Here is a 24,249-nt window from a genome sequence, read left to right as displayed (position 1 = left end):
ATCACTGAAAGCTTAGTAAATCATTCATACGAGAACTTTCTACAGCTGCAGACTTACAGGGCTCAACCATCCATCCTCTCCAATGCTCCACCTTCTTGTTGCTCTGCCCATCGGTTTTCCCTAAGCCACGCCCTCGGCGACCACCTAGCCCCGCCATCTTCCTAAGGCCCCGCCCCCTGAGGCCTGCCAGCCTTCAAGTCCATCTCACACCGCTGCCCTGCCCCGCCCCGCTCGACCCCCCCTGCTCACGCAGAAGGCCCCGCCCCCCCCTCACCCAGGGTGCGTACCCACCCTCTTAGGGCTTGTGGGCTGTCTTGGAGTCTTCACTGACGTCGGCGCTCCTGGCAGGCTAGAAATCCAGCTTCAGCTCACCGCCGCGCCAGGGCAGGAGGGCGCCCCAGGCCTATCCCCCTGGAACGGGGCCTCCGCCCCTCCGCGAGGTAGGGGCGCAGGGGCGGAGGAAGGTCTCTGAGGCCTCGTGAAGGGTCGGGTGCGGCCGGAAGGTAGTGGGGGCTGCAGGGGCCCGAGCCCAGCCGGGAGCCCAGCCAGGGCCGGAGCGGCTGGATGCATCTGTTGGCAAACCGGCTGCCTGGAGGGGAGTGTGTGGCGTGCGATAACGGTTAAGGACGCCAGCCGGGGTGCTGCGCATCCCACGTGCTGCGCCATCGCGCCCAGAACCCCAGGCTTTCCACAGAGGGCAGGCAGTAAATTTTTACTGCCCCCTACCCTGTGCCAGACGAGGTGAGGAGGCCGCCGCAGGGCCAGAGGAGGAGGGAGGGTCGGAGCGTGACCACACGGCACCGCCCCCTGCGCACGACAGGTCTGGGTCGAACAGGAAGCTCTGGGGTTCTGCTGCGGGAAGACGGTGTGTGCGTTCCTCTCTTTGGAGAGAGCGGCCACCTGGGCAGACCGCACCCCGCGTATCCCCTGAAAGAAGAAAGGAAGGTGGGGGTGGGGCAGGCCGAGCCCGAGGTGGACCCGCCTGTGTCTCTGTAGTAGGAATCGTCCTTGGAGAAGATGGAAGGGGAGAAGCGGCGGGAGCCCTACGTGGGCCTATTTGCGGACGGGCACCTGATCCTATGGACGCTGTGCTCGGTGCTGCTGCCCGTGTTCATCACCTTCTGGTGCAGCCTTCAGCGGTCGCGCCGGCAGCTGCACCGCAGGGACATCTTCCGTAAAAGCAAGCACGGGTGGCGCGACACCGACCTGTTCAGCCATCCCACCTACTGCTGCGTGTGCGGGCAGCACATCTTGCAGGGCGCCTTCTGTGACTGCTGTGGGCTGCGTGTGGACGAGGGCTGCCTCAAGAAGGCCGACAAGCGCTTCCAGTGCAAGGAAATCATGCTCAAGAATGACGGCAGGGCCCTGGACAGCATGCCTCACCACTGGATCCGGGGCAACGTCCCCCTGTGCAGTTACTGTGTGGTTTGCAAGCAGCAGTGCGGCAGTCAGCCGAAGCTCTGCGATTACAGGTATGGCCTTCTGTGGGTACTGATTGTCCCACGATGCGCAAGAGTCAGGATTTCAGGGCGTGGGTATAGAGGCCTGCTTGAATCTCAGCAAATGGCCTGAACTGCCCACTTGCAGAAAACAAGCTAATAAACATTCCTGGTATTGTACATGCAGGGCAGCTTTGCAATAGTCATATGCTGAGATGATGTAGACTTGTTCCTCAGACAACCTGTCCTTTTGTCTGCTGTTTTGTGGGCCTACAGCTTTCATCCAGAAGTCTGTAAGGGCTGCGTACCTTATGGCCACTATGTTACAGTTTAACTCTTGTTACTGTTATCTCTGTTTCACATAAGAAAAAATGAAGTATGGACAAATTAACTTTTCCCTAGAATCACAAAACTGACTCATCCCCAGTGCTGTATTGACTGCACAAGGAAAACAAGTGTCATTCTAAAGCAGCATTTTAACTACCTTTTTCAAATATAGGTATCGGTGCTATCATGACATTTAACACTTAAAGGGATACTCCTTTTGTCAGTGGTCTTTCAGGACATGTAGCGTCTTAAACAAGTGACTTTGTGACTAAAAGCCAAGAGTATTTTAATGGCTTTTAAATTTACACCAGACAACATATATTTATGTTCTTAAATATTGTCTGAAAATAGGTGAGGGTTATGTTAGAGATTGGTAATAAAAGGGAATGTGCTTTGCAGATCAGCTGTTCTAACTCATTTTACAGTTGAGAGAATTGTATTCAGTGAGAAAACAGAACGAGTATCCATCCAGGAATTCTAATCCGCTGGACAGGGTTAGGAATTGCTATGTAGTCTTATCTTAGCCTTAAATCTAGATGTCTTTATTGTGATGTGTTTTTTTATTTTGAGTAGAATGGCCCCTAAACATGTTTAAGAACCAAAATAGAAAGCTGGCACTAGATAGCGAGTGGCTTTGTTTGTTTTTTTTATTTTTTCTCTATCTAAAAATCCTTATTTCTTTAATTAGTGTGAGCACTAACTCACACCTGTTTTTAAGTCTTATTTTAAATAGTTTTAACCATCAGATTAGCCTTTAACCATCAGATTTAGACTTAAAAAACTATTCCAACTACAGAGTTTTATGACCATTCATTTTTTATTTGCTCTCTTATAAATTTAGATGTTGTCCTTTCGGTATCTGTGAGAGCTAGGTTACCAATGTTTTCAAATTTTATAATCCTCTCAGTAGGTAAGCCTTTGTCTTTAAGGCTTGGGATTAGCTGGAAAGAAGACATGAACTGAGTATTGTCTTATTTCCTTCCCTTCTTTTGTCTGTGCAGAATTAGATGAAAATGGCTTCTATAAGTATCTCAACTGCGTTTCAAATACTCTTTCACAAATAAACATAGTGCTGATTCTCCACCCAAATGATCTTTCTAGAAATTTGTATCAGACAGAGTCTCTGCTCTGCTTTAAACCCTTCAGTTGCTCCCTTCACATACACTGATGGTCTTTCAGTGTAAACTCCAAGGCCTGACATGGCCCTAAATGCCCTCTGGACCCTGCCTGTCCTTTTCATCTTACCTGCCACCACCTGCATTAATCTTTCATGCCCCAGCAACATCAGGTGGGTTGTGGTTTCCTTTTTCGAGCCCTTTCCTCTAGAAACCTTTGCCTGATCTTCCACTCACCCCCGCCCCCCAATTTTTCCTTCTTGATGACATAATATCCTGTTTCTCTGTAGTTCCCAAAATAAAGTCCCCAGAACCAACAGCGATAGCAGGGTTGCTTAGAAATTTGTTAGAAATGCAAATTTTAGGGTAGTCAGATTTAGCAAAGTAAAAATAATTTTTTTACTATATTTGAGACATATCAAAAAAGTATTTGTTTATCTGAAACTCAAATTTAAGTGAGCATCTTATCTTTTTCTTGGTAACACTGGACCCACTGAATCAGAATTTTGGGCTGGGGACCAGCAATCTTGGGTTTAACGGGGCTTGCAGGTACTTCTGAAGTTGAAGAAACCACTGCTATGTTTATGTAACTTTTTAAGCCTGAGCTTCTGTCCTTAATCTTGTGTCCCCTCCATGTCCCCTTGAGCACAGTGAATGTGATGATAGAGCTCTGTTTCCTCAGTAGCTTGTTCTTACTGGTACTGAACAGTTTATTCTAAGCATGCTAGAGCCCTCCACCCATGGTAGAAGTTGCCTCTGTATAATTTAGGAAAGTTTTATTGTTCACAGAAGAAAAGGGCACATTGTCCTGAAGTGGTACGTATTCTGTGATGTTCTGATTTATTTTAGTCAGTAATTTTATTTAGGATTACAGTCAGCTATGACCTTCTGTAGGAATGAATTATTTTACAAAGAGAAACAAGATAAATATCTACTTAGAACTTTTAACCACAGACCAGACTGTCTGTCTCTGTCTCTCTCTGGATTTTTATCAAGCACTGTGGGGAATCCTAATTTTGGGAAGTCTGAGATTTTAAATGAACTGCAAAGACCATACAAGTTAGCGTTTCAAAGGGCAGTAGTGACAGGTGATACCTGACTTTAAAGTCTGCAGCCCCATTAAACTACAGATAAGTAATAAAGACACTAAATTCATACTCAATCAGTCATTATTAGTTTTCACATTGTAAGCATCTATTTTGTCCCATACACTGTGCTGGATTCTTATTTTCCTATAGGTTTTTAATTAACCTTTGTTCCTTATAGTGTTCTGTCCCATTAAGAAAATGTTAGGAACTTTTGGCCAAGACAGAAGCTTAGATAGATACACTTTGCCTCCTCACACAACCAAAAGAAGAACAAATTTAAAAACTAAAAAGCAACAGAACTGCCAGAAAAACAAACTGTATGAAAGTCTGACAACCAAGGAGTTAAAAAAGAAACATTCATCCAAACTGGTAGGGGAGCAGAAACAGGCAACTGGGTGGTGAGGACGAGCTACAAGGCAGAGGACCGGGCGGGCAAGGCAGCCACTGACAGATGGGGCAATACCACATTTGCATGCAGATAAACTGGGAGGAACAACTGGGGACTGAGACAGACAGCACAACCCAGGGTACCAGCACGGGGAAATAACGCCTCAAAACCTCTAGCTGTAAAAACCTGGGGGCATGGGGTTGAAGCAGTAGGAGAAACTCCCAGCCTCACTGGAGAGTTTGTTGGAGAGATCCACAGAGTCCTAGAATGTGCGCAAACCCACACACCCAGGAATCAGCACCAGAAGGGCCCAAATTGTTTGTGGGTAGCAGAGGAAATAACTGGAAGCTGGGCAAGAGCCAAGCAAGTGACATTGTTCCCTCTCAGACTCCTCCCACTACATTCAGCACCACAACGCAGCAAAGTGGGTTGCCCCACCCTGGTGAGTACCTAAGGCTCTGCCCCTTACAATGTAACAGGTGCACCGAGACAAAGAAATATGGCCCTAATGAAAGAACAGATCAAAACTCAAGAAAAAGAACTAAGCAACGAGGAGATAGCCTGCCTATCAGATGCAGAGTTCAAAACACTGGTAATCAGCGTACTCACAGAAATAGTTGAATATAGTTGCAAAATAGAGGAGGAAGTGAAGGATATAGGGAAGGAAACTGAGACTCAAATGAACCATTTAAACCAGAAGGAAGAAATAAAAATTCATCTGAAACAGAATGAAAAAACAAGAATTTAAAAAAATGAGGAGAGGCTGAGGAACCTCTGGGACAAGTTTAAACGTTCCAACATCTGAATCATAAGGATGCCAGAAAGAGACAAGGAAGGGCAAGAAACTGAAAACTTATTTGAAAAAAGTGATGAAGGAAAACTTCCCCAGTCTGGCAAAGGAATTAAACATGCAAATCCAGGAAGCTCAGAGAGTCCCAGAGAAGGTGGACCCAAGGAAGAACACACCAAGACACATCATAATTACATTACTCAAGATTAAAGATAAGGAGAGAATCTGAAAAGCAGCAAGAGGAAAGGAGACAGTTACCTACAAAGGAGTTCCCATTAGACTATCAGCTGATTTCTCAAAAGAAACCTTACAGGCAAGAAGGGGCTGGAAAGAAGTATTCAAAGTCATGAAAGGCAAGGACCTACATCCAAGATACTCTACCCAGCAAAGCTATCATTTAGAATGGAAGGGCAGATAAAGTACTTCCCAGGTAAGGTCAAGTTAAAGGAGTTCATCATCACCAAGCTTTTATTATGTGAAATATTAAAGGGACTTATCCAAGAAGAAGAAGATAAAAAATATGAACAGTAAAATAACAAACCCACAACTATCAACAACTGAACCTAAAAAGAACAAAAACAAACTAAGCAAACAACTAGAACAGAAACAAAATCACAGAAATGGAGATCACATAGAGGGTTATCAGTGGGGAGAGGGAGCAGGGAGAATGAGGGAAAAAGGTACAGGGAATAAGAATCATAATTGGAGCCCTGGCTGGCATAGCTCAGTGGATTGAGGGCAGGCTGCAAACCAAAGTGTCGCAGGTTCGAGTCCCAGCCAGGGTACATGCCTGGGTTGCAGGCCATGACCCCCAGCAACCGCACACTGATGTTTCTCTCTCTCTCTGTCTCCCTCCCTTCCCTCTCTAAAAATAAATAAAATCTTAAAAAAAATCATAATTGGTAGGTACAAAATAGACAGGGGGAGGGTAAGAACAGTATAGGAAATGGAGAAGCCAAAGAACTTATATGCATGACCCATGGACACGAACCTAGGGGGGGAATGCTGGAGGGAGGGAGGGAGGGAGGGTGCAGGGCAGAGGAGAATAAAGGGAAGAAAAAAATGGGACAACTGTGATAACATAATCAAAAATATATACTTAAAATGAAAAAGAAAAACTTTTTCAAACCAAATAAAAGCAAATTGCTTCACTAAGAGAAAAAAAAGAAAATGTTAGATGTCTTTTTATTTATAAGGCCTATCTTCAGTACATCCCACTCCACCCTCCAGACACACCCCCACACACCATGATTCATAAAAGAAAGCTTCTGACTCTTAGCAGGTAATTACATGGTCGGCTTTAGTCTTGGCTTTGATCTTAAATTTTATATTTCTTATTCTGTTGGTGTGTGTTTGTTTATTTTATTAATTATCCAAAACAGGGAAGATAGCAAATCATCTTCTAGAACAGAAGTAGGCAAACTTTTTCTGTAAAGAGAGAAAACTAAGTTATTTTAGGCTTACAGACCATATAGTCTATAATAAGTTAACTCTACAAAACCAGCCATAGACAATACATAAATGAATAGGTATAGTTATTTTCCAATAAAAGTTTATTCACAAAGTCAGGCAGCAGAGGTATATGTCTTCACAGCATAAAAGCATTTAAATAAATCACAAAGGGAAATATAGATCTATCAAAATAAACTTAAGTACATTAAAAAGTAACTTTAAAAGAAAACTACTAATTATGTCAGGAAAGAGGTTGATATCCTACATAAATAAAAAGTGCATGCACTTATTAAAATGTAGGGCATGAATCAATTCACAGGGAAGGCCAAAAAATATTCAACTTCACCTGGTAGTCAAAGACAGCCAAATAGAAATAGCATAATACTTTTTTGTCCATCAAATTATCAAAGAAAAAATATTAGGTCCTAATGAGCAAGTACTACATGTAATGGACACCTTCATACACTGAGAAGCATATTGAACAAACATATTAAGAACCCTAGGAAAATGCGGTTCAGTAACTTCTAAGAGTCCAGAAAAATAGTCTCCTTTATGTTTAAGGTTGTTCATCATGTTATTTAGAAAAATAAACTATCTAAATATTTGGGGGCGGGGGAGAAAAGGGATTCAATAAATTATGGTGTATCCATATGACATTATTCACTCTTTACAAACCATGTTTTTAAAAACTAATGACATAGGTCCATATTCATGATACAATGTGGGAAGAAAAAAGGTATCCAGGTATATATATGTTATACCCCTAACCTGAAAACCAAACATTTATGCACTGTAAAACCAAGAGTAAGTTCATCAAAAAGTTAAGAGTAACTGTCTCTGGGTGAGTTTTATTTTAGGTCTTTCTCAAGCATAAGCTGATATTATCTAGTTTAAAATATTTTAAAATTAATGCAAGTAGTTCATGAATATAATATAGTCAGGTTTTTAGAAACTCAAGCAGTTTGTAAAAGAAGTAGCATGAAAAGTGAATGGTGTCATCTCTCAGTCCCACTTTTCCTCCCAGAGGAAACTACTGTAAAATGATTCAGTGGGCATCCTGTCAGATTATTTTCAACGATAACATACTTTATTTTAATTTTTGTTCAAGTACAGTTTTCTGTCTTTTACCCCCATCCCAGCCCACCCCCCCAGTCCTCTCCACCTCCCTCCCATTTCCACCCCCCCTAGTTTTTGTCTGTGTGTCCTTTATACTCGTTCCTGTAAACCCTTCCCCTTTTCCCCTGAGATTCTCTCCCCTCTCCCCTCTGGTCACTGGCATACTACTTTAAAGTTAATAGTAGAGCGGTGGGTGGAGGTACCCCACTTCAGCTGCATAAGCAGTCTCTCATAGTTGGAAAGCAGGTATAATGAAGGTTATTGTGCAAGTTATTTTACAGTTTTCTCTTTACCAGAACATGCAAATAACTCTTCTTTCAGCATTAAATAGGAATAATTACTTGACAAATCTGAACATCCAGCCAGAAAAAACAACCTTAAAATAGAAAGCCAAGATTTTTGATCTTGGGGTGAAAGAGTAATTAGCGTCTTTGTTTTAATTCATTTAACTGTGACCATTATTTCCAGCTGGCCTGCCTCTGTCTGTAGTCAGAGCTGCCTTATCTGTGAGAGGGTTGACTACTGAGCAGATTAATGATAGAAACCCAGGACCTTTTCCTGCACTGCTGCCTGCTGGTTTCCCCCATGGCCCCAAACACAGAGGCAGATCTGATTGTACATGCCTTCTGTCTGTATTTCACATGCAAATATATCAATTAGCTTTGTATTAACTACCAAGAAATGAACTACTTTGCCGTATTTACTAGTACCCACAGATGGTTATTTAAGTGAAAATATTTTGCATTAGACTCTGAGCACCCAGGCCAGTGGGGCATTGAAGCAGTAAAGCTTCAGGCCTCATGAACTTAATCCAGCCAAAGCACAAATAAATAATACACAGAACTATTGTTTAGGTTAGCTTCTGTTTATGTGGATTATATCTATTGGTATTTACAATGTTATAAATTAAAACAGCACTTGTTTAAATACTTGTTTGATTTTTAAAGATTTTCTTATTTATTTTTTGGAGAGGTAAAGGGAGGGAGAAAGAAAAGGATAGAAATATCAATGTGTGGTTACCTTTCGCATAACGCCACCCCCCATCCCGTCCCCACTGGGGACCTGGCCTGCAACCCAGGCCTTTGCCCTGACTGGGAATCGAACCAGAGACCCCTTGGTTTCAGGCCCGCACTCAATCCATGGAGCCACACTATCCAGGGCTAAATACTTGTTTTTAAAGATTGATCATGGTGCCCTAGCTGGTGTGGCTCCGTGGATTGAGCACAGGCCTATGAACCAAAGGGTAGCCAGTTGGATTCCCAGTCAGGGCACATGCCTGGGTTGCAGGCCAGGTCCCCAGTAGGGGGTCCATGAGCAGCAACCACACACTGTTGTTGCTCTCCCTCTCTTTCTCCAGCCCTTCCCCTCTCCCTAAAAATAAATAAATGAAATACTTTTAAAGAAAAATGATTGATCATGGTAACATAAATATTGTATTTTTATCAAAATAAAATAAATGGAAATCTAATGAGAAGTGTGATGTTTGTTTTACATTTTTGGTACATTTCTTTGGCTTGAAGTGAGCAAGTTTCTCCTATCCATTTCTGCATTCAGGTTATTGATACCGTGCATGTCCAACAGCTTCTGGAAAACTTCACTGTACACTTTTGAGAGAATGAGGGTAAAATAGCACCTTATTATTACTAAAATGATTGTAACCTCAAAGACACTCTGAAGGGATCTTGGGGGCTCTAGGCCATAAGAACCACTGTGAACCTGCCAAATATGGTCAGACTTCATTGCTTTATTTTCAGTGTGCACATACAATTACAAATCTTTTATTTGCCGCATTTTATGCTCAATAGTGATGAAATGACTTTTGATTTTTTTTTGACAAAAACAGTTGGTCTGCAGATCGGTAAGATTATGGTTTGAAGTTACTGTGATCTCTGTTTCTCTGTCCCTCAGGTGCATTTGGTGTCAGACAACGGTCCACGACGAGTGCATGAAAAGTAGCTTAAGGAATGAGAAGTGTGATTTTGGAGAATTCAGAAACCTCATCATTCCACCAAGTTATTTAACCTCTATTAATCAGATGCGTAAGGACAAAAAAACAGATTATGCAATGGTAATCAGAGTTTATTTGTTCTTATGTAATTGATTTTCCAGAAAGTTATTTAACTCAATTACAGCAGTGTGTATGTAAGTCGAATCATTATGGGAAACATAAAACTGCACCCAGTTCCTAGAGATGTGCCACAAACTTTGGCTCTTGAGTTCTCTCATGTCTAAAAGGAAAGTGGAAATGTTATATTAGTGGTTTCTAAATCACTGCCTACTTATGAATCGCTTCAGCGCTCTGTAAAAGTACCGGTTCCTAAATCCACCTTCATCACCGTATCTGATTTAGTGGGTAGATCCCAGGAACCCATATTTTCTTAAGGTCTTCAGATAATTCTAAAGAACAACCAGGTCTGGGATTCATAATGATTGCCGGTGAAAAGAAAACATTTTCCTCACACTTTGTTCTAGAATTTTTCCATTTGCCACTTTACATAGAGAGCCTAGAGATGTACTTACATTGCACATCACATGGTCCCATAAATAATGTGGAACATTGAAACTACTGGCAACACTTTGCAGTATGTTTGTGTCTGAAAGTTTATATGCGTGTCTCTCTCAGTCTTTATGTAGCTCTTAAGGAATAACTACAAAAATTTACATTTTCTACTTTAATGTGCCAAAATAAGCTGAACTATTTTATTTTAAAATTAAATTGTGTCTTCTCCAATGTAGGATTTTATATCTTAAATGACATCATTGTCAATATTCCTGCAAAAGAAATAAGCATTTTTAAATTTTTAAACATTGTGTTTAATGTTGTGAAACGTATTTTTAAATGTACGGCCCCTATGTACTGAACTATAGAAATGATCCCAGAAAGTACAGTCTTAGTACAGCCCCCATGTGTCCAAAGTCAATCTGAGATCACCAGTGGTGAGAGTCACTGAGGAAAACCACCAAACATCTCCATTAGTGTTCGCATCCGCAAGGAGAAGGGGAGAGGAAGGAAATAGGTTAGAAAAAGATTAATTTCACTTGACTTTGGCTTTGCACAAATCTGGATTCTTGAATCTATTTCTGAGTACCCCATTAAAAACAACTTGCAAACGAAAATATATTATACTACACCTAGAAAGGGGCAGTCCAGGTTGAAAGGACTTGAAATGTATTGCCCAGGAGTAATGTAACATATATGTAATGTAATATCTGGGCAAATGTATCTTTTATTAGTCAATAAAAGATATTATGCTTCAGGTGTTTGAGCACAGCAGTTATGTGGAAAAACAAATGAAATCATTTTTAGTTGCTTCAGAAAGCAAAACTGATGCGATCACCTACTGGCAGTGACCGCGGAACGCTGCGGATGGCTCGTCGACACATGAGAAAAACAGACACAGAGACAACCAGGTCCTGTGGGGAAGTAGGAACGGAATGGCCACTCTTTCTAGTGGGGAGTGCCCGGTTTCCCCACTGGAGAGGCTTTTTATTGGTTTCATTTGCATAAGAATTCATGTAAAGCTCATTACTCATTGCTAGGTAGTAAGGATCAAACAATAGATAACAAGGAAGTCTGAGGACCTATTTTGAGTCAGGGTCAAAGAGCTGTAAAACTTTGAGGAACAAACTTACTTCTTCCTTGGACCCTTATCATTCAATTGAGAGCATTCTAAACAAAGCAGATTTCACAGGATTTTACATATTCTTTCTTAGGCCTGATCACCGGGGAACCACCCTTTCCAGCACAGGGCTGCACCACCCTGTCATTGTTTCAGGCTTAGGTGGAGCAAGGGAAGTAAGGCAACCAAGAGATAAGGAGATTTTCTCACAGACAATGAGGACTCAGACTTTGTCAAAGCTGAGGGGCAAGGGTCCATCACCCCCTTTTGCTGTAGCCCCAAAGTCCTTCCTTGGGGGCCTCCCATGTGATTGTGCCTGTCTTAGATCATTTTCCCCTTGGAGAATCTTACCCGTCATTGGCTAGTCGATCAAGCATTGGGGGCCAGCCAAGGTGAAGTAAAAGGAGCAGAAGCAGTGCTCTAGCCAGGGAGATAAGCTTTTGTCTCATTGCTGGCTTATGGTCCAAGGTCGTTCCCTCAGCCTTAGCCTTGGTGGGGGTTACAGCTTCTGATATCAGGCAGGGCGGTTCCCAACACAAAACTAGAACAATGAATAAATGTTATTGAAAGACAGATTTTTAACTCAGTTAAAGTCAAAACTTTCAAATAACCTGATTAAGCAGTGGAATGGGCTGCCTTTTTAGTGAGTTCCTTCTCGAGTGAGTATCCAAGCATACACTGGAGGACTTATCTAGAATGATGTAGAAGAGAATTAGGCTTTAAGTTTTAGTTAAATTAGTTCATCTCTAAGGTTCCTTTCTGTTCTTAGAGCTCGTTGATTTTTATATTGTATTGATGGTACTGGGATAATGGTTTTTCTCTCAGCAAATTACAGCACTCTTGTTACCAAGCAATGAAAAATTTATCACTCACCACTTTTGTGATATTTAACCCTTTTTGCTTTTTCAGCTAGCCTCTAAGCTTGGAAAGCAATGGACTCCGTTAATAATCCTGGCCAATTCTCGCAGTGGAACGAACATGGGGGAAGGACTGTTAGGAGAATTCAGGATTCTTTTAAACCCAGTCCAGGTAACTAAAGAGAAAACCTTCCTTTCTATATTAATCTTTCCATTTTAGCTTTTCATTTTTCCTAGGTTGTAATGGTTATTCATGCTTTAAACCAGTAATTGCCTGATTATAGAACAGAGTAATAATTATGAAAGTATCAAGCCATTTGGATATATTGAGAAAGAGGAGGTCATGGTGAGGATATAAAATGGTGCAACAACATTAGATAACAGTTTGGCAGTTTCTGAAAAATTAAACCTATCTTTACCATACAACTCAGCAATCCCATTTTTAGGAATCTCCCCAAGGAAAATGAAAACATACGTCCCACGAAGACTTTTATGCAAATATTCATAGCAGCATTGTAGCCACAAAGTAGAAACAACCCACTGTCCAAGAAGCCGGATGCAAAGGGCTCATATTGTATGATGTGGTTTATGTGATCTTCCCAGAAAGGGCAAATCTGCAGACACAGAGAGTGCGCTGGGGGCTGGGAAACCAGAGGGACCAGACGTGCACACTGAGGGACCTCCCTGGGGCAACTAGAAGTCTCAGCTGGACCACGGGGTGGCTGCACAATTCGGGACACTGACTAAAATCATTCGTTGTTCACTTGAAATGGGTGGATTTCATTATCTGTAAATTATACTTCAATTAAAAAATCAGAATAAAAGGATCACGTCTTTAAGATTGACATTTGATGCTAGCAGCTTCTGCTTTGAAAAACTAAACAACCCATTGTGCAACCATCAGAAAGGCAATAACTTTTTTCCTTCCAATTTGTATTTTTCCCTTTCAACATTATACAACTTGAAAGTATACAAGCAATAAAAAAGGAAAGAGAAAATCGCCTGCAGTTTTCCCACAAAAAAATACATCAAATACATAGATGAAGGACCCACGCACATGGACAACAGTGTGGGGGCTGACTATGGAAGTGGGGGCAGGCTGGGTGGAGGGGGACAAGGGGGGGAATTGGGACAACTGTAATAGCATAAGCCAGGGGTGCCAAACTCATTTTTACCGGGGGCCACATCAGCCTCGAGGTTGCCTTCAAAGGGCTGAATGTAATTTCAACTCATTACCAGTTAAGGAGTAGTTACATTTACACAGTCCTAAAATTATTTCAGCCCTTTGAAGGCAACTGCAAGGCTAATATGGCCCCTGGTGAAAATGAGTTTGACACCCCTGGAATAAACAATATTTTTTTTAAAAAAGACAAAAAGAGATGAGTATGAGATCTGCCCAGTGACATAAAATAAACCAGGGACTCATTCAGCATGAGCTACAAAACTCACAGACAACCATAGGGGAAAAAAATGTTTGTATCTGCCCATGTTCTTCCCATGAATTGTCTATGCTTTACATGTTAACATACTATAACAGTAATCATTATGGAGATTTGCATTGTTTTCTTTATTTAAAGGTATAAGAATTTTTCCATGTTGCAACATAATCCTAATTATATATGTACTGACTAAAGTAATTAATCAAATGAATATCTCATAATGTATTTACCCAGTCTACTGCTGTTGGAGGTCAAATTTGTCTCTAAGGTTGTACAGTTACAAATAATGCCACATTGAATACCTTTACATGCTATTTTCATCTTTTAAAATACTCTCCTAGATGATTTACAGAATTAATAGATATGAAGGATCTTTGCATTGTTGTCAAAAGTGTACCTCACACATTCTGGCTTCATGTAAACAGGAAGGAGGGAGTGTTGTATAATACACAGACTGCAGGGCTGCATTTGTGTGGCAGCGCTTAATTATTGGGGAAGCATAGGCAAGTTATTTAAGCTTCCTGTGCCTCGGTTTCCTGGTCAGTACAGTGAGGCTTACTTGTGATTTGTCTGGTCAGTGTTGGTCTGAGCCAAAATGAATATAACGAGTCTGGCATAATTCCACTTCTGAGTATTTAGCTGAAGAAACCCAAAACACTAATTTGAAAAGACATATGCATCCATATGTCTATTGAAGCATTATTTACAATAGCCAAATATGGAAGCAACCTAAGTGTTCATCAATAGATAAATGAATAAAGAAGAAATGGTACATATATACAATGGAATGTGAGTTGGCCATAGAAAAGAAAGAAATTTTACCATTTTTGACAACATGGATGGACCTAGAGAGTATTATCCTAAATGAAATAAGTTAGAGAAAGACAAATGCCATATGATTTCACTTATATGTGGAATCTAAAAGACAAAATAAACAAACTAAACAGAAACAAACTCAGATACAGAGAACAAATTGATGGTTGCCAGATGGGAAGTGGGTTGGGCAACTGGATAAAGAAGGAGAAGGGATTAAGAAGTACCAGCTGGTATTTACAGAATAGTCATGGGATGTAAAGCACAGCGGAGGGAATATAGTCAATTATATTGGAATAAACGTGTGGTGTGAGGTGAGCACTAATCCGGATTATCACTTTGTAAGCTATGTAAATGTCCAATCACTATGTTGAAACTAATATAATAATGTATGCCAACTGTAAGTGGAAAATAAATTTTTTTTAGGTAAAAAGGATGTGAAGAAAAAGAGAAGTCCAGCCTAGAGCCTGGTATATTGCTCAAGATAAATGCACTATCTCCAGTCTTGGTACTGAGCCACGTCTGCACTCCTCGCGAGGGAGTCGTGCTCACAAATGGAGGGGAGTGTGGGAGTGTGGGATAAACATACTTGTTTCTTCTCCCATTTCTAGGTTTTTGATGTAACTAAAACCCCCCCAATCAAAGCCCTGCAACTCTGTACTCTTCTTCCGTACTGCTCAGCTCGAGTACTTGTTTGCGGAGGGGATGGGACTGTGGGCTGGGTCCTGGACGCGGTTGATGAAATGAAGATCAAGGTACCAACCTCTAAGACCTACGTTATAAGTCAAACGTTAGGCTGATAGTCGCCTTCCACAGAAGCACTTCTCAGATAATTATATAATATTTTTATTCTGGTTTTATTGTGATGAATATGAGAAGTCATTTCCAATTCAGAGTATTAAGATTAAGCAGTTAGCATAAACATGAGCAAAACAGCGTACAGTTGTTATATTTGTATCTCTATTGCTTTGGCCTCTCAGTTTCACCAAATTTTATTACCCTACGAGTAGCTGGGAGAGAAAAATCTAAGCTCTCTCTTCCATGTTCTAGGGACAAGAAAAATACATCCCACAAGTCGCGGTCCTGCCTCTGGGAACAGGCAACGATCTGTCCAATACACTGGGCTGGGGCACAGGTTACGCGGGAGAAATCCCAGTCACACAGGTCTTGAGAAATGTGATGGAAGCAGATGGAATTAAGCTGGACAGTTAAGTTACACCTCCTCCCAAAAAGTAGATTTTTGAACTTGGAGAATATGATGTTTGGTTTATAAATGAAGTCTTGTGTAAGTTATAAAGTTAAATGTAATTTAAAAGTGAAAGACTATGTTAGTTGCACTTATGCATAGATGCCAGTGTTTTATTTAGTTGCTGTAATATGTTGTTGTTATATAAGGACTGAAGTCATAAGTTAGGCTAAACATTTATCTCAAAATTTGCACACTCACTCAGATGTGCTATTTTTTCAAATGCTATTATAATAGAAGGACCTTATCTCCCAGGCGTCCAGAGTTGATTAGTAATAATTATAGTTAATTAGCAGTTAACTGGAAATAATCACAAAATTTTTTAACTTCTGTTTTTTAGATGGAAAGTTCAAGTGACAAGTAAGGGATACTATAACCTGAGAAAACCCAAGGTATGTATTCAGGGCTTCAGCTGGGAGTAGTTTCAGCGAACACAATGGAGTGCCTCCACTGTGCAAGATGTGGCCTGTGGTGGGCACGGGTCCTGGTGCTTCCTGCCGGGCACTGGTGGTAGAGCAGGAGAGCCCCAGGTGCTGGGGAGATGAGCACAACTCCTGGCTTGGACTGTGCAGAGTGCTGTGGGGCGAACCAGTGCAAGGGGACTCAGTGCTGCCTTGGTAGGTCAGGCTGGAAGGATTTCAGGGGAGGTCACGTGTGAGTTGGTCCTTGTAAATACAATTTAGATCAGCAGAGAAAGGATCGAGACTTTCCAGGAAAGTAGCAAATAACACAAAGAGAACAGATTTGTACTTTTGAAAAGATGCTCTGGCTCTTACAACGTCACTGGTGCCTGTGCCACCCACAGCTCCTCACCTCCCCTATCCTCTCCTGGCTGGAGCCCAGGGGACCAGAGTGAGAAGCCGGGACTGTGTTCCAATGTACACCGAGGACCTGGATTACCACAGCCTGGCTTCCACTGCAAAGGTGAAACAGAATTGTAAAGTTTCATTGTTTGGCTAGAAGACCAGAAAATCACACACGACAAGACTGAAGACAGAAGTAATTTAAGAAACATCCATAGCAGTGACTGGCCCAAGCTCTTTGAAAAGTATCTTACAGATGTTAACTGTCCTTTCAAAATTCAAGATCAACAAGAAGGAATTGACTAGCTTCTTGGTTTAGCTGTTAGACTAAAACCCAATAATAGAAAAAACACCAACGATACAGCTAAAAATGCAGAGCCATTGATCAATTTGGATATAAACAATCCTGATTTTAAGGCTGGTATAATGGCCTTGACTGACCTTCAGATTAAGGCCACAATGATTACCTAGTAATGCTTAAGGCAATTCACATTTTGGTCCAGGAGTGCCTGCTACAGGATGCAGCTGCTGAAGTAAATCAAACCATAGTGGGATTGCCCGCCACTTTAGACAAGCATAGTCTTGGTTTTGACACGGGCGATGCAGTTCTTAAGAAGCTGCTCAGATCCCGTGATTGCTATATGTAGAAGAACTCAGAGAGCCTCAGACAGAAATCAAGTGAAGCTTTAGTAGCTGTTCGGGCATAGATTGCTGACCCAAAGACCACAGCCTGAGGAAAGCTGGAAGATGAATGTGTTAGGATTTCAGCCTTTTACCTACTTAGTACAGTTGGGAACCATGTATGCCCTGGTATGTGTTTCAGAATCAAACATCACATTTTCAGGGGAAGAATGTCAGAAAATTGACTATGTTCTAGAGATTTACCATCATTGTTTTTTCTTTAATAAAGTTCGGGAAAGTGGGAGGAACAAAAGATGCTCTGGAGATAGTGTGAAAACAGTGTAGAAACCTACACAAGGACAAAACAAGGGGAATGTTTGGGTGAGGGCAGTTCAGAGACATCATAGAGGTACAATTGATCCAGACTTGGCACCCAATTGGTATTAGGGGAAGAGAGAAAATACATGCGTATTACTACCAAATTTCTAGTTTTTATGACTACATGTATGGACTTGACATTAACTACGATAAGAAAAATAGAGTGTCAGCCCCGGCTGGTGCGGTTCAGTGGTTGAGTGCTAGCCTGCAAACCAAAGAGTCGCCAGTTCAATTCCTAGTTAGGGCACATGCCTGGATGGTGGGCCAGGTCCCCAGTGGAGGGTGCATGAGAGGCAACCACATATTGATATTTCACTCCCTTCCCCTTTCTCTAAAAGTAAATAAAATCTAAAAAAGAAAAATCGAGCTTAAGATTTGAATAGGAAGAAAATGAGTTATATTTTGAGCATAACTTGTTCAATGTATCATTGAAAGCGGAAATTCACGCTTATTGGTCAGGAACAAGACAGAGCTGGATACAGACTGAGGAATCCAGGCTGGGCTGGAAGGTCAGATAAACTAGGGGGTCCTGAGAGCCTGGGTTGGGACTGATAGACACAAATGTAACAGGAGCACAGGAGTACAAAGCCCGGGCACTAAGTAGAGCCGTTCTAGATAAGATCAGAGATGTAGCATGTTGAACAGAAGTGGAAAGGGAAATTCTTATCTATAACTATCAGCCTTGAACTGAAGCTTTATTTCTTAATATGTCACTGGCTAGCATAAAATAGCCCTATGTGAAGAATAGACACAGAAAGTGTTAAATTTTCATAAAGAACATAAAGACTAAGATGTACATACTGAGTACACAGCACAGGCTTAGACTGAAGCATAATCTGGGGCTCATTCTTAACCTCTTCCACAGGAATTCACAATGAACAACTACTTTTCTGTTGGACCAGATGCCCTCATGGCTCTCAATTTTCATGCTCATCGTGAGAAGGCACCATCTCTGTTTTCTAGCAGAATTCTTAATAAGGTGTGTTGGATAAAATAACATTTCCTGCTTATGCTGAAGGTACAGTAAAAATCAATAGTTCCGTTATATCTAGCACCCTTTCAAGTAGCTTCAGAGAAAACTAACTTGTGGGAACGTTGACCTGCTCTGTTTTGTGTAAGACGGTCAAATTAGATCCTTAAGTGTATTTTACTAAAGTATTTTATAACTGTGGCAAAGTTTTTTTAAATTTAAAGTTGGAATGTTTTACAGCACATTTTGCTCAGAGGGCAACTAGTAGAATATGCAATAGCTTATCTTACTGAAATGGCAGCTGATAATGCAAAGAAATTTGAGGCAGGACACAGTTTTGGAAAGTCGTTAATAGAAAAATAAATTTCATTGGTGCAAAAAAACTTGAAAAGGCAGATAAGGCAAGAGAAGGGGCAGTTTGTTCACCCCTGCTTTTAATCAAAGGTATCGCTCTGGTTTCTTTGATTCCTTTGGTGGAAGTTTTGTTACAGAATTTTTTTTAATGACTGTTGGCAATGAAGCAATATGATGAACAATAAATGCAAAACAGTTTTGTTCCTGGTTCTGTTTTTCAACTACTTCAAATTTACAGGGTTTTTTATTAATATGTGTAGTAATAAAATAAGTATTGCTGTTTATACAATTGGTAATTAACATTCTCAGTGCTTCCATCAACCTTTTAATATTCAAGAGTAATTATGAAATGTTCACTAGATTTATCTGTATTAAGTAATCTGAAGTTTTAGAAAAAGGTGGAATTTTCTAACTTTAATAAAATGTACCTTTTTTTTGTCAAAGTGGGAGAAAACACCTTTTAAGCACAAACCACCCCTCCCATATTCTCCCTGAAAAACAAGCTAAACTCAAAAGTAATGGCGCCCCTTCCTCCCAACAGGGCCCAGAGTGCTCTAAGGGGCCATGACTCAGCTTCATGTCAGGGGCTTTGGTGCAGTGCCCACCTCTTGCTTACAGGGCTTGTTGGATTGCTTTAATGTCATATTTTCTGTTCATTTCTCACAGGCTGTTTATTTGTTCTATGGAACCAAAGATTGCTTAGTGCAAGAGTGTAAAGATTTGAATAAAAAAGTTGAGGTAAGCTTTCAAAGTTTAGGTGGTCTCTGGATTGTGAACATTTTTAAGCAAAAATGCCAAATTTTCTATTAACATATTTTGCTAACATATATGGAATATTTACTGTGCCTAGACACTTTACTAACTGCTTTATACACAGTACCCCACTAAACTAAGTGATTTGCCCAAACACACACATAATCAGGATTTGAACCTCGATTTTATGTAACTCCAGAGTCTGTCTGACTCTGTGATCAACAGTTTCCATTCATGGATGATGACTGATGTGAGGTTACCTAATACAGTGCCTGACTCATCATGGATTCAGAAGGAAGTTTAAACCCAAAGTTTAATTCATAGTATGGTGGTGATAGCCCTCTCTTACAAAACAAAAATATATGAGCAGTAAAAACAGGATATTGATGATTGCTGATTGGTATAATATCCCTGACATCACAATACAGCAAAGTCTTATATACGAGCATATTCCTTGCTTCGCTTCTAAAAAGAATCTGTAGTGGTTAATACCACCAACAAAGACATTCATGCAGAGAAACCTAGAACTAATAAGATAAGCACAAACGGGAGAGCTCAGCCTTTGCAGGCACAGCACAGAGGGAATGGCAAGATTTTCTGTGAAAAAACTTTCCTTCTGCTTTATCATATTTCCTTTGTCTTAGGCTTTGATAGCATTGGGACAGTAAAGCAGGGCAGGCAGGACTTTTTTCTTTATTTGATATTTTATTTATACAAAAATATTTGTGAAGCCACCTACAAAATGCCAGACCCTTAGGTACTGGGGATACAGTGTTAAATTGTTCTTACTAAGTTGTAGTCTAGAGAAAACGGCATTTAAACCATATTACAATACAGCATGAGAAGTGATGTGATAAGGAAAGCCTGCTGGCTTACAGGGACAAGTAAGATACACAAACCCAGGGGCTGGAGGAAGTGTCTAGGGACAGTGACTATGACAAGGAAGTCTTTCCGGAAGAAGTGACAAGCTGGAATCTGAAAATTAAATAAGAATCGGCTAAGTGAAAAAGTCGGTAAAAATTGTTCTGTGCTAAGAAAAGGAACGTGAATTCTAAGTGGATACGTCTGTAAATCACATTCCCTGTAGTAACTAACTGCTTGGATTTCTTTAAAGCTAGAACTGGATGGTGAGCGAGTAGAACTGCCTAATTTGGAAGGTATTATAGTTCTGAACATTGGATACTGGGGCGGCGGCTGCAGACTGTGGGAAGGGATGGGAGACGAGACTTACCCCCTAGCCAGGTAGGTACATTTGCGATCTGCTGTTTTATGTCGCCATTTGCTGCTTTTGAGCAGTCTGTTGTTCTTCATGGACTTCTTTCCCTCAGATTTCCGTTTTTTGTATACCTTGTTAATATAAATATTTAATAAGTTGACATCTAGCCATATTAAAATAATTGTCCCGATTTGGTTGATATGATTTTACTGCACTGTACAATCCACACTTTCTTTTTCTAATTTCAGGCATGACGACGGTTTACTGGAAGTCGTTGGAGTATATGGGTCCTTCCACTGTGCTCAGATCCAGGTGAAACTGGCAAACCCTTTCCGAATAGGACAAGCACATACAGTGCGGGTAGGTGGAAGGGCTCTGGCAGGCCAATCTGCCCCAGTCCATTTCTAAGCCGTTGATCTGCAGGAGAAAACATATGCATGGTAGTTTTCCCCAAACAGAGGTTTACAATCCATGCTGTCGATCACCCTCCCCAAGGGCTTGATTGGGATGGGCAAGAAACAGGAAGTATGACCCTCTGTCCAGATGAAGAAACAAAGTGTTCAGTGGAAGAGAATCCTTCCAGGGGTGTCCAGCCCAAGGGCTGCATGTGGCCCAGGATGGCTATGGATGTAGCCCAACACAAAATTGTAAATTTACTTAAAACCTCTTTTTTTTGTTGTTATTCATCAGTTTTCATTAGTGTTTATATATTTAACGTGTGGCCCAGAGATGCCAAAAGGTTAGACACCCCTCCCAGGAACAATCAAGGAATAAAAATAAACACAGATTAATTTTCTCAGAATGAAATGCTAAGAAATGTCCCTAAGGAGGGTTAAAAGACTATGGCTGAGATAGTGAGGGAAGACCTTCCTGAACTGTGTTGGGACTGACTTCTTTCTAATTCTTTGTTCCCTAATCGCAGCTGATCTTGAAGTGCTCGATGATGCCAATGCAGGTGGACGGGGAGCCCTGGGCCCAAGGGCCCTGCACGGTCACCATAACTCACAAGACACACGCGCTGATGTTGTATTTCTCCGGAGAACAAACGGATGATGACGTCTCTAGTGCTTCAGATCAAGAGGACATAAAGGAAACTGAGTAGCTGGATGAGGAAATGAATGCTTAGAATGGAATCCTCACAAACACGTAAATGCATATTCATCCGAAAGCAGAAATTCTCTATCAGCTATTTAGTCTTCATGTCACCAGTAGTATAATGAATATGCTTTTCTGTAAATAGCATTCCAAAACCAGCCAAACATCCAGTTGTTTCTAGGCCTGTTTTGCGGGGGTTTTGGTTTTTTGTTTTTGGTTTAACAAAACACGTGGATCGTATAGTGCTCGTTTTAAAAAGCCACTGAACTTTATGTGGAGGTGAAGTGCTGTTTCCGTGGCTTTGTGCTGGAGAGCGAGGCTCACTGAAGGCAGCCCCGCACCTCCTTACTCCTGAACCACGCGTCTGCTGAGCACGTCACACACCCGGCAAGGTGTGGGTGGAAACCACTCCCATCTTAATTTTCAATGTGGTGACATCGCAACATTTAAAAAGTTAACTTGCTGCTTTGGAAGGAGATGGCTGGTTTCCAGCCAGCATGGCCAGTGCAGGGCCCCTTCCTGCAGCACACCTCTGAAGGTTTCCTACAGCCCAGCACCAAGCGGGTCCATAAATAACTTATTTCCAAGAAAGCCTGAAAGGAGAACTGTAAAAGATGATATTTAACGTTTGTGTCATAATTTTTATTTTAGGAGCATTTTCGGACCCCGAAAGTTGTTTGGTTAACCCTGGCAGCGACCATGTTGAGCTGCTGAAATTGAGCATCTTGTGTATAATGCAGGGTGGCCAAAGGAGAACCACACAGGTGCACTGGGAAAAGTTAACACTTGGAACACTGTGGATTGAAGGTTATAGGTTCAAAGCTGGACAGTTCGCCAACTTTCTTTTCATTAAAGGACAATATCAGCAATTCAAAAAGTGTACTAAAGGAAGTTTACTATTCATATTGTTTGAAAACAGTTCAAAAATAATTGATAAGTTTTAAAATTTCAGTGATCTTACAGTAGTTTGAATACAGTAGTCTTTTATAGCCAAAACATTTAACAGAGCCTCCCCTTGGGGAAGTGACAGAATCCTCCGCTAAAATGTTAATATCGTATTTATGTTAAGATAAGATATATTTTTTTACTTATTTATTTCCTTATTGTGGCAACCTATGTTTAGTGTTTACAATATATGGCTTTATTTTAATAATTTAAATTGATCACATAAATTCTAGTCACAGTCAGATAGAAATGTAGCCTATTGACTAATTAAAACCCATAAGTTAATTCTCCTGTCAGATATTCTCATTCTTCATAAATAAATACTCCTCAATTTAAAAGGGTGGTGGGGGCAGTGAAAGTACTGGCAGACTACTTTTAGATAACTAAAAGTTTTGTTTCATTGTTTTATTTGACCCTTAATTGCCAAAAACTTAGGGCAGGAGGAATTGAGACAACTGTAATAGCATAATCAATAAAATACAATTTAAAAGCAAAATTATTGAAGGCCTAGTCTCATAGCTGCCCATTACGGGGTGCTCTTCTGTTGTTAGCCGGCCTGCTCCCTCTGGGCCCCTGGCTGGGCAGACCCGTTGGGCCCGCAGCCCAGCGTTTCTCTGCCCAGGGGCCTGCCTGTGTGCTTGGGGGTCTTTCACAGCATTAGTCTCTGCAGCATTAAAACATATCCCCCCAAACAACATTAGCCCTCCTTAAGGATCTGCTATACGAATCTGCCATCCATGAATTGCTATGAACTTAAATTTTAGTCACCTTCCGGCCCAGGAACCACCTAGTGCTGTATACAGTAGTCAGTACATTAGGTAAAACACATTTATGTTGCTTAAATTAACATCTTCCCAATCTCAATAGGAAGTGCTAAATTCTCAGACTGAAAGATTTTTGTGAGCAGACCTGTTTTCACCTTGTTCAAACGTATTGCGGTGATGGGAGAGTTTTGTAGATTTTCTTCTGTGGGTTGATTATGTTTTGAGTATAGTGAGTTTTATTCTTTAATTCGTGGTCAGAATTGTTACAGGTATCACCTTCTACAAATACAAGTGCACAAAAGCTGGTTTACAGTTGCGAGTGCACAGTTTATTCTTGTGTTATTATGTTATTAATTGTATCTTCCATACAAACAACTGCACACCTACTTTTGCCAACCCCTGTATATTGTCAAGTTCACTTTGCTTTAGACTATATTTTATCTATTAGATAATTCTTAGTGCTAATTATACAATCAAAGTACAGCGTTACTTTGGGATATCAGAATTAAAATAATCAAAATAACTATATACGTTTTTTTAAATTGTTAAAACTATATTCTAATCATACTGTTACACTGGATTTAAAAACAGGTTTATATACAGCCGTCACTGATTTAAACAAATTGGTTTTTCAGTTTTCATAATCAGTGAGGTTTTTTC

General features: G+C 40.9%; 3 protein-coding genes and 1 pseudogene across 4 annotated transcripts in view; 2 read left to right on the top strand and 2 right to left on the bottom strand.

Annotated features, from left to right (window-relative positions):
* The window catches only part of CUNH17orf67 (chromosome unknown C17orf67 homolog), a 36,184-nt gene extending 35,518 nt beyond the window's left edge, over positions 1–666 (bottom strand). The window contains exon 1 of the mRNA XM_045836106.1: positions 655–666. Within this exon, the coding sequence (XP_045692062.1) occupies positions 655–666 (12 nt within the window). The remainder of the gene's footprint in view (positions 1–654) is intronic.
* On the top strand, positions 298–23,321 carry DGKE (diacylglycerol kinase epsilon). Of its 2 annotated transcripts, none has more exons than XM_045837577.1 (12): positions 298–440; positions 1,000–1,472; positions 9,624–9,783; positions 12,245–12,364; positions 15,056–15,199; positions 15,495–15,652; positions 16,031–16,082; positions 18,358–18,471; positions 19,483–19,554; positions 20,684–20,811; positions 21,034–21,145; positions 21,708–23,321. In XM_045837577.1, exons 2-12 carry the CDS (start codon positions 1,018–1,020, stop codon positions 21,885–21,887), a joined length of 1,695 nt encoding a protein of 564 aa, XP_045693533.1. In that variant the 5' UTR covers positions 298–440; positions 1,000–1,017; the 3' UTR covers positions 21,888–23,321. The 2 variants fall into 2 exon arrangements, with proteins under 2 accessions (XP_045693533.1, XP_045693532.1); XM_045837576.1 differs by having other exon boundaries at positions 997–1,472.
* On the top strand, positions 16,150–17,175 carry LOC123816791 (annotated as a pseudogene).
* TRIM25 (tripartite motif containing 25) overlaps positions 21,104–24,249 on the bottom strand; it is a 63,413-nt gene continuing 60,267 nt past the window's right edge. The window contains exon 10 of the mRNA XM_045837574.1: positions 21,104–21,202. The gene's annotated coding sequence lies outside the window, so the exon portion shown is untranslated. The remainder of the gene's footprint in view (positions 21,203–24,249) is intronic.

This window comes from Phyllostomus hastatus, unplaced genomic scaffold (genome assembly GCF_019186645.2).
Source record: "Phyllostomus hastatus isolate PE091 unplaced genomic scaffold, TTU_PhHast_1.1 phas_contig_210, whole genome shotgun sequence".
Lineage (NCBI taxonomy): Eukaryota > Metazoa > Chordata > Mammalia > Chiroptera > Phyllostomidae > Phyllostomus > Phyllostomus hastatus.
Note: the sequence above shows the minus strand (reverse complement) of the source record. Positions and strands in the feature narration are given on the sequence as shown.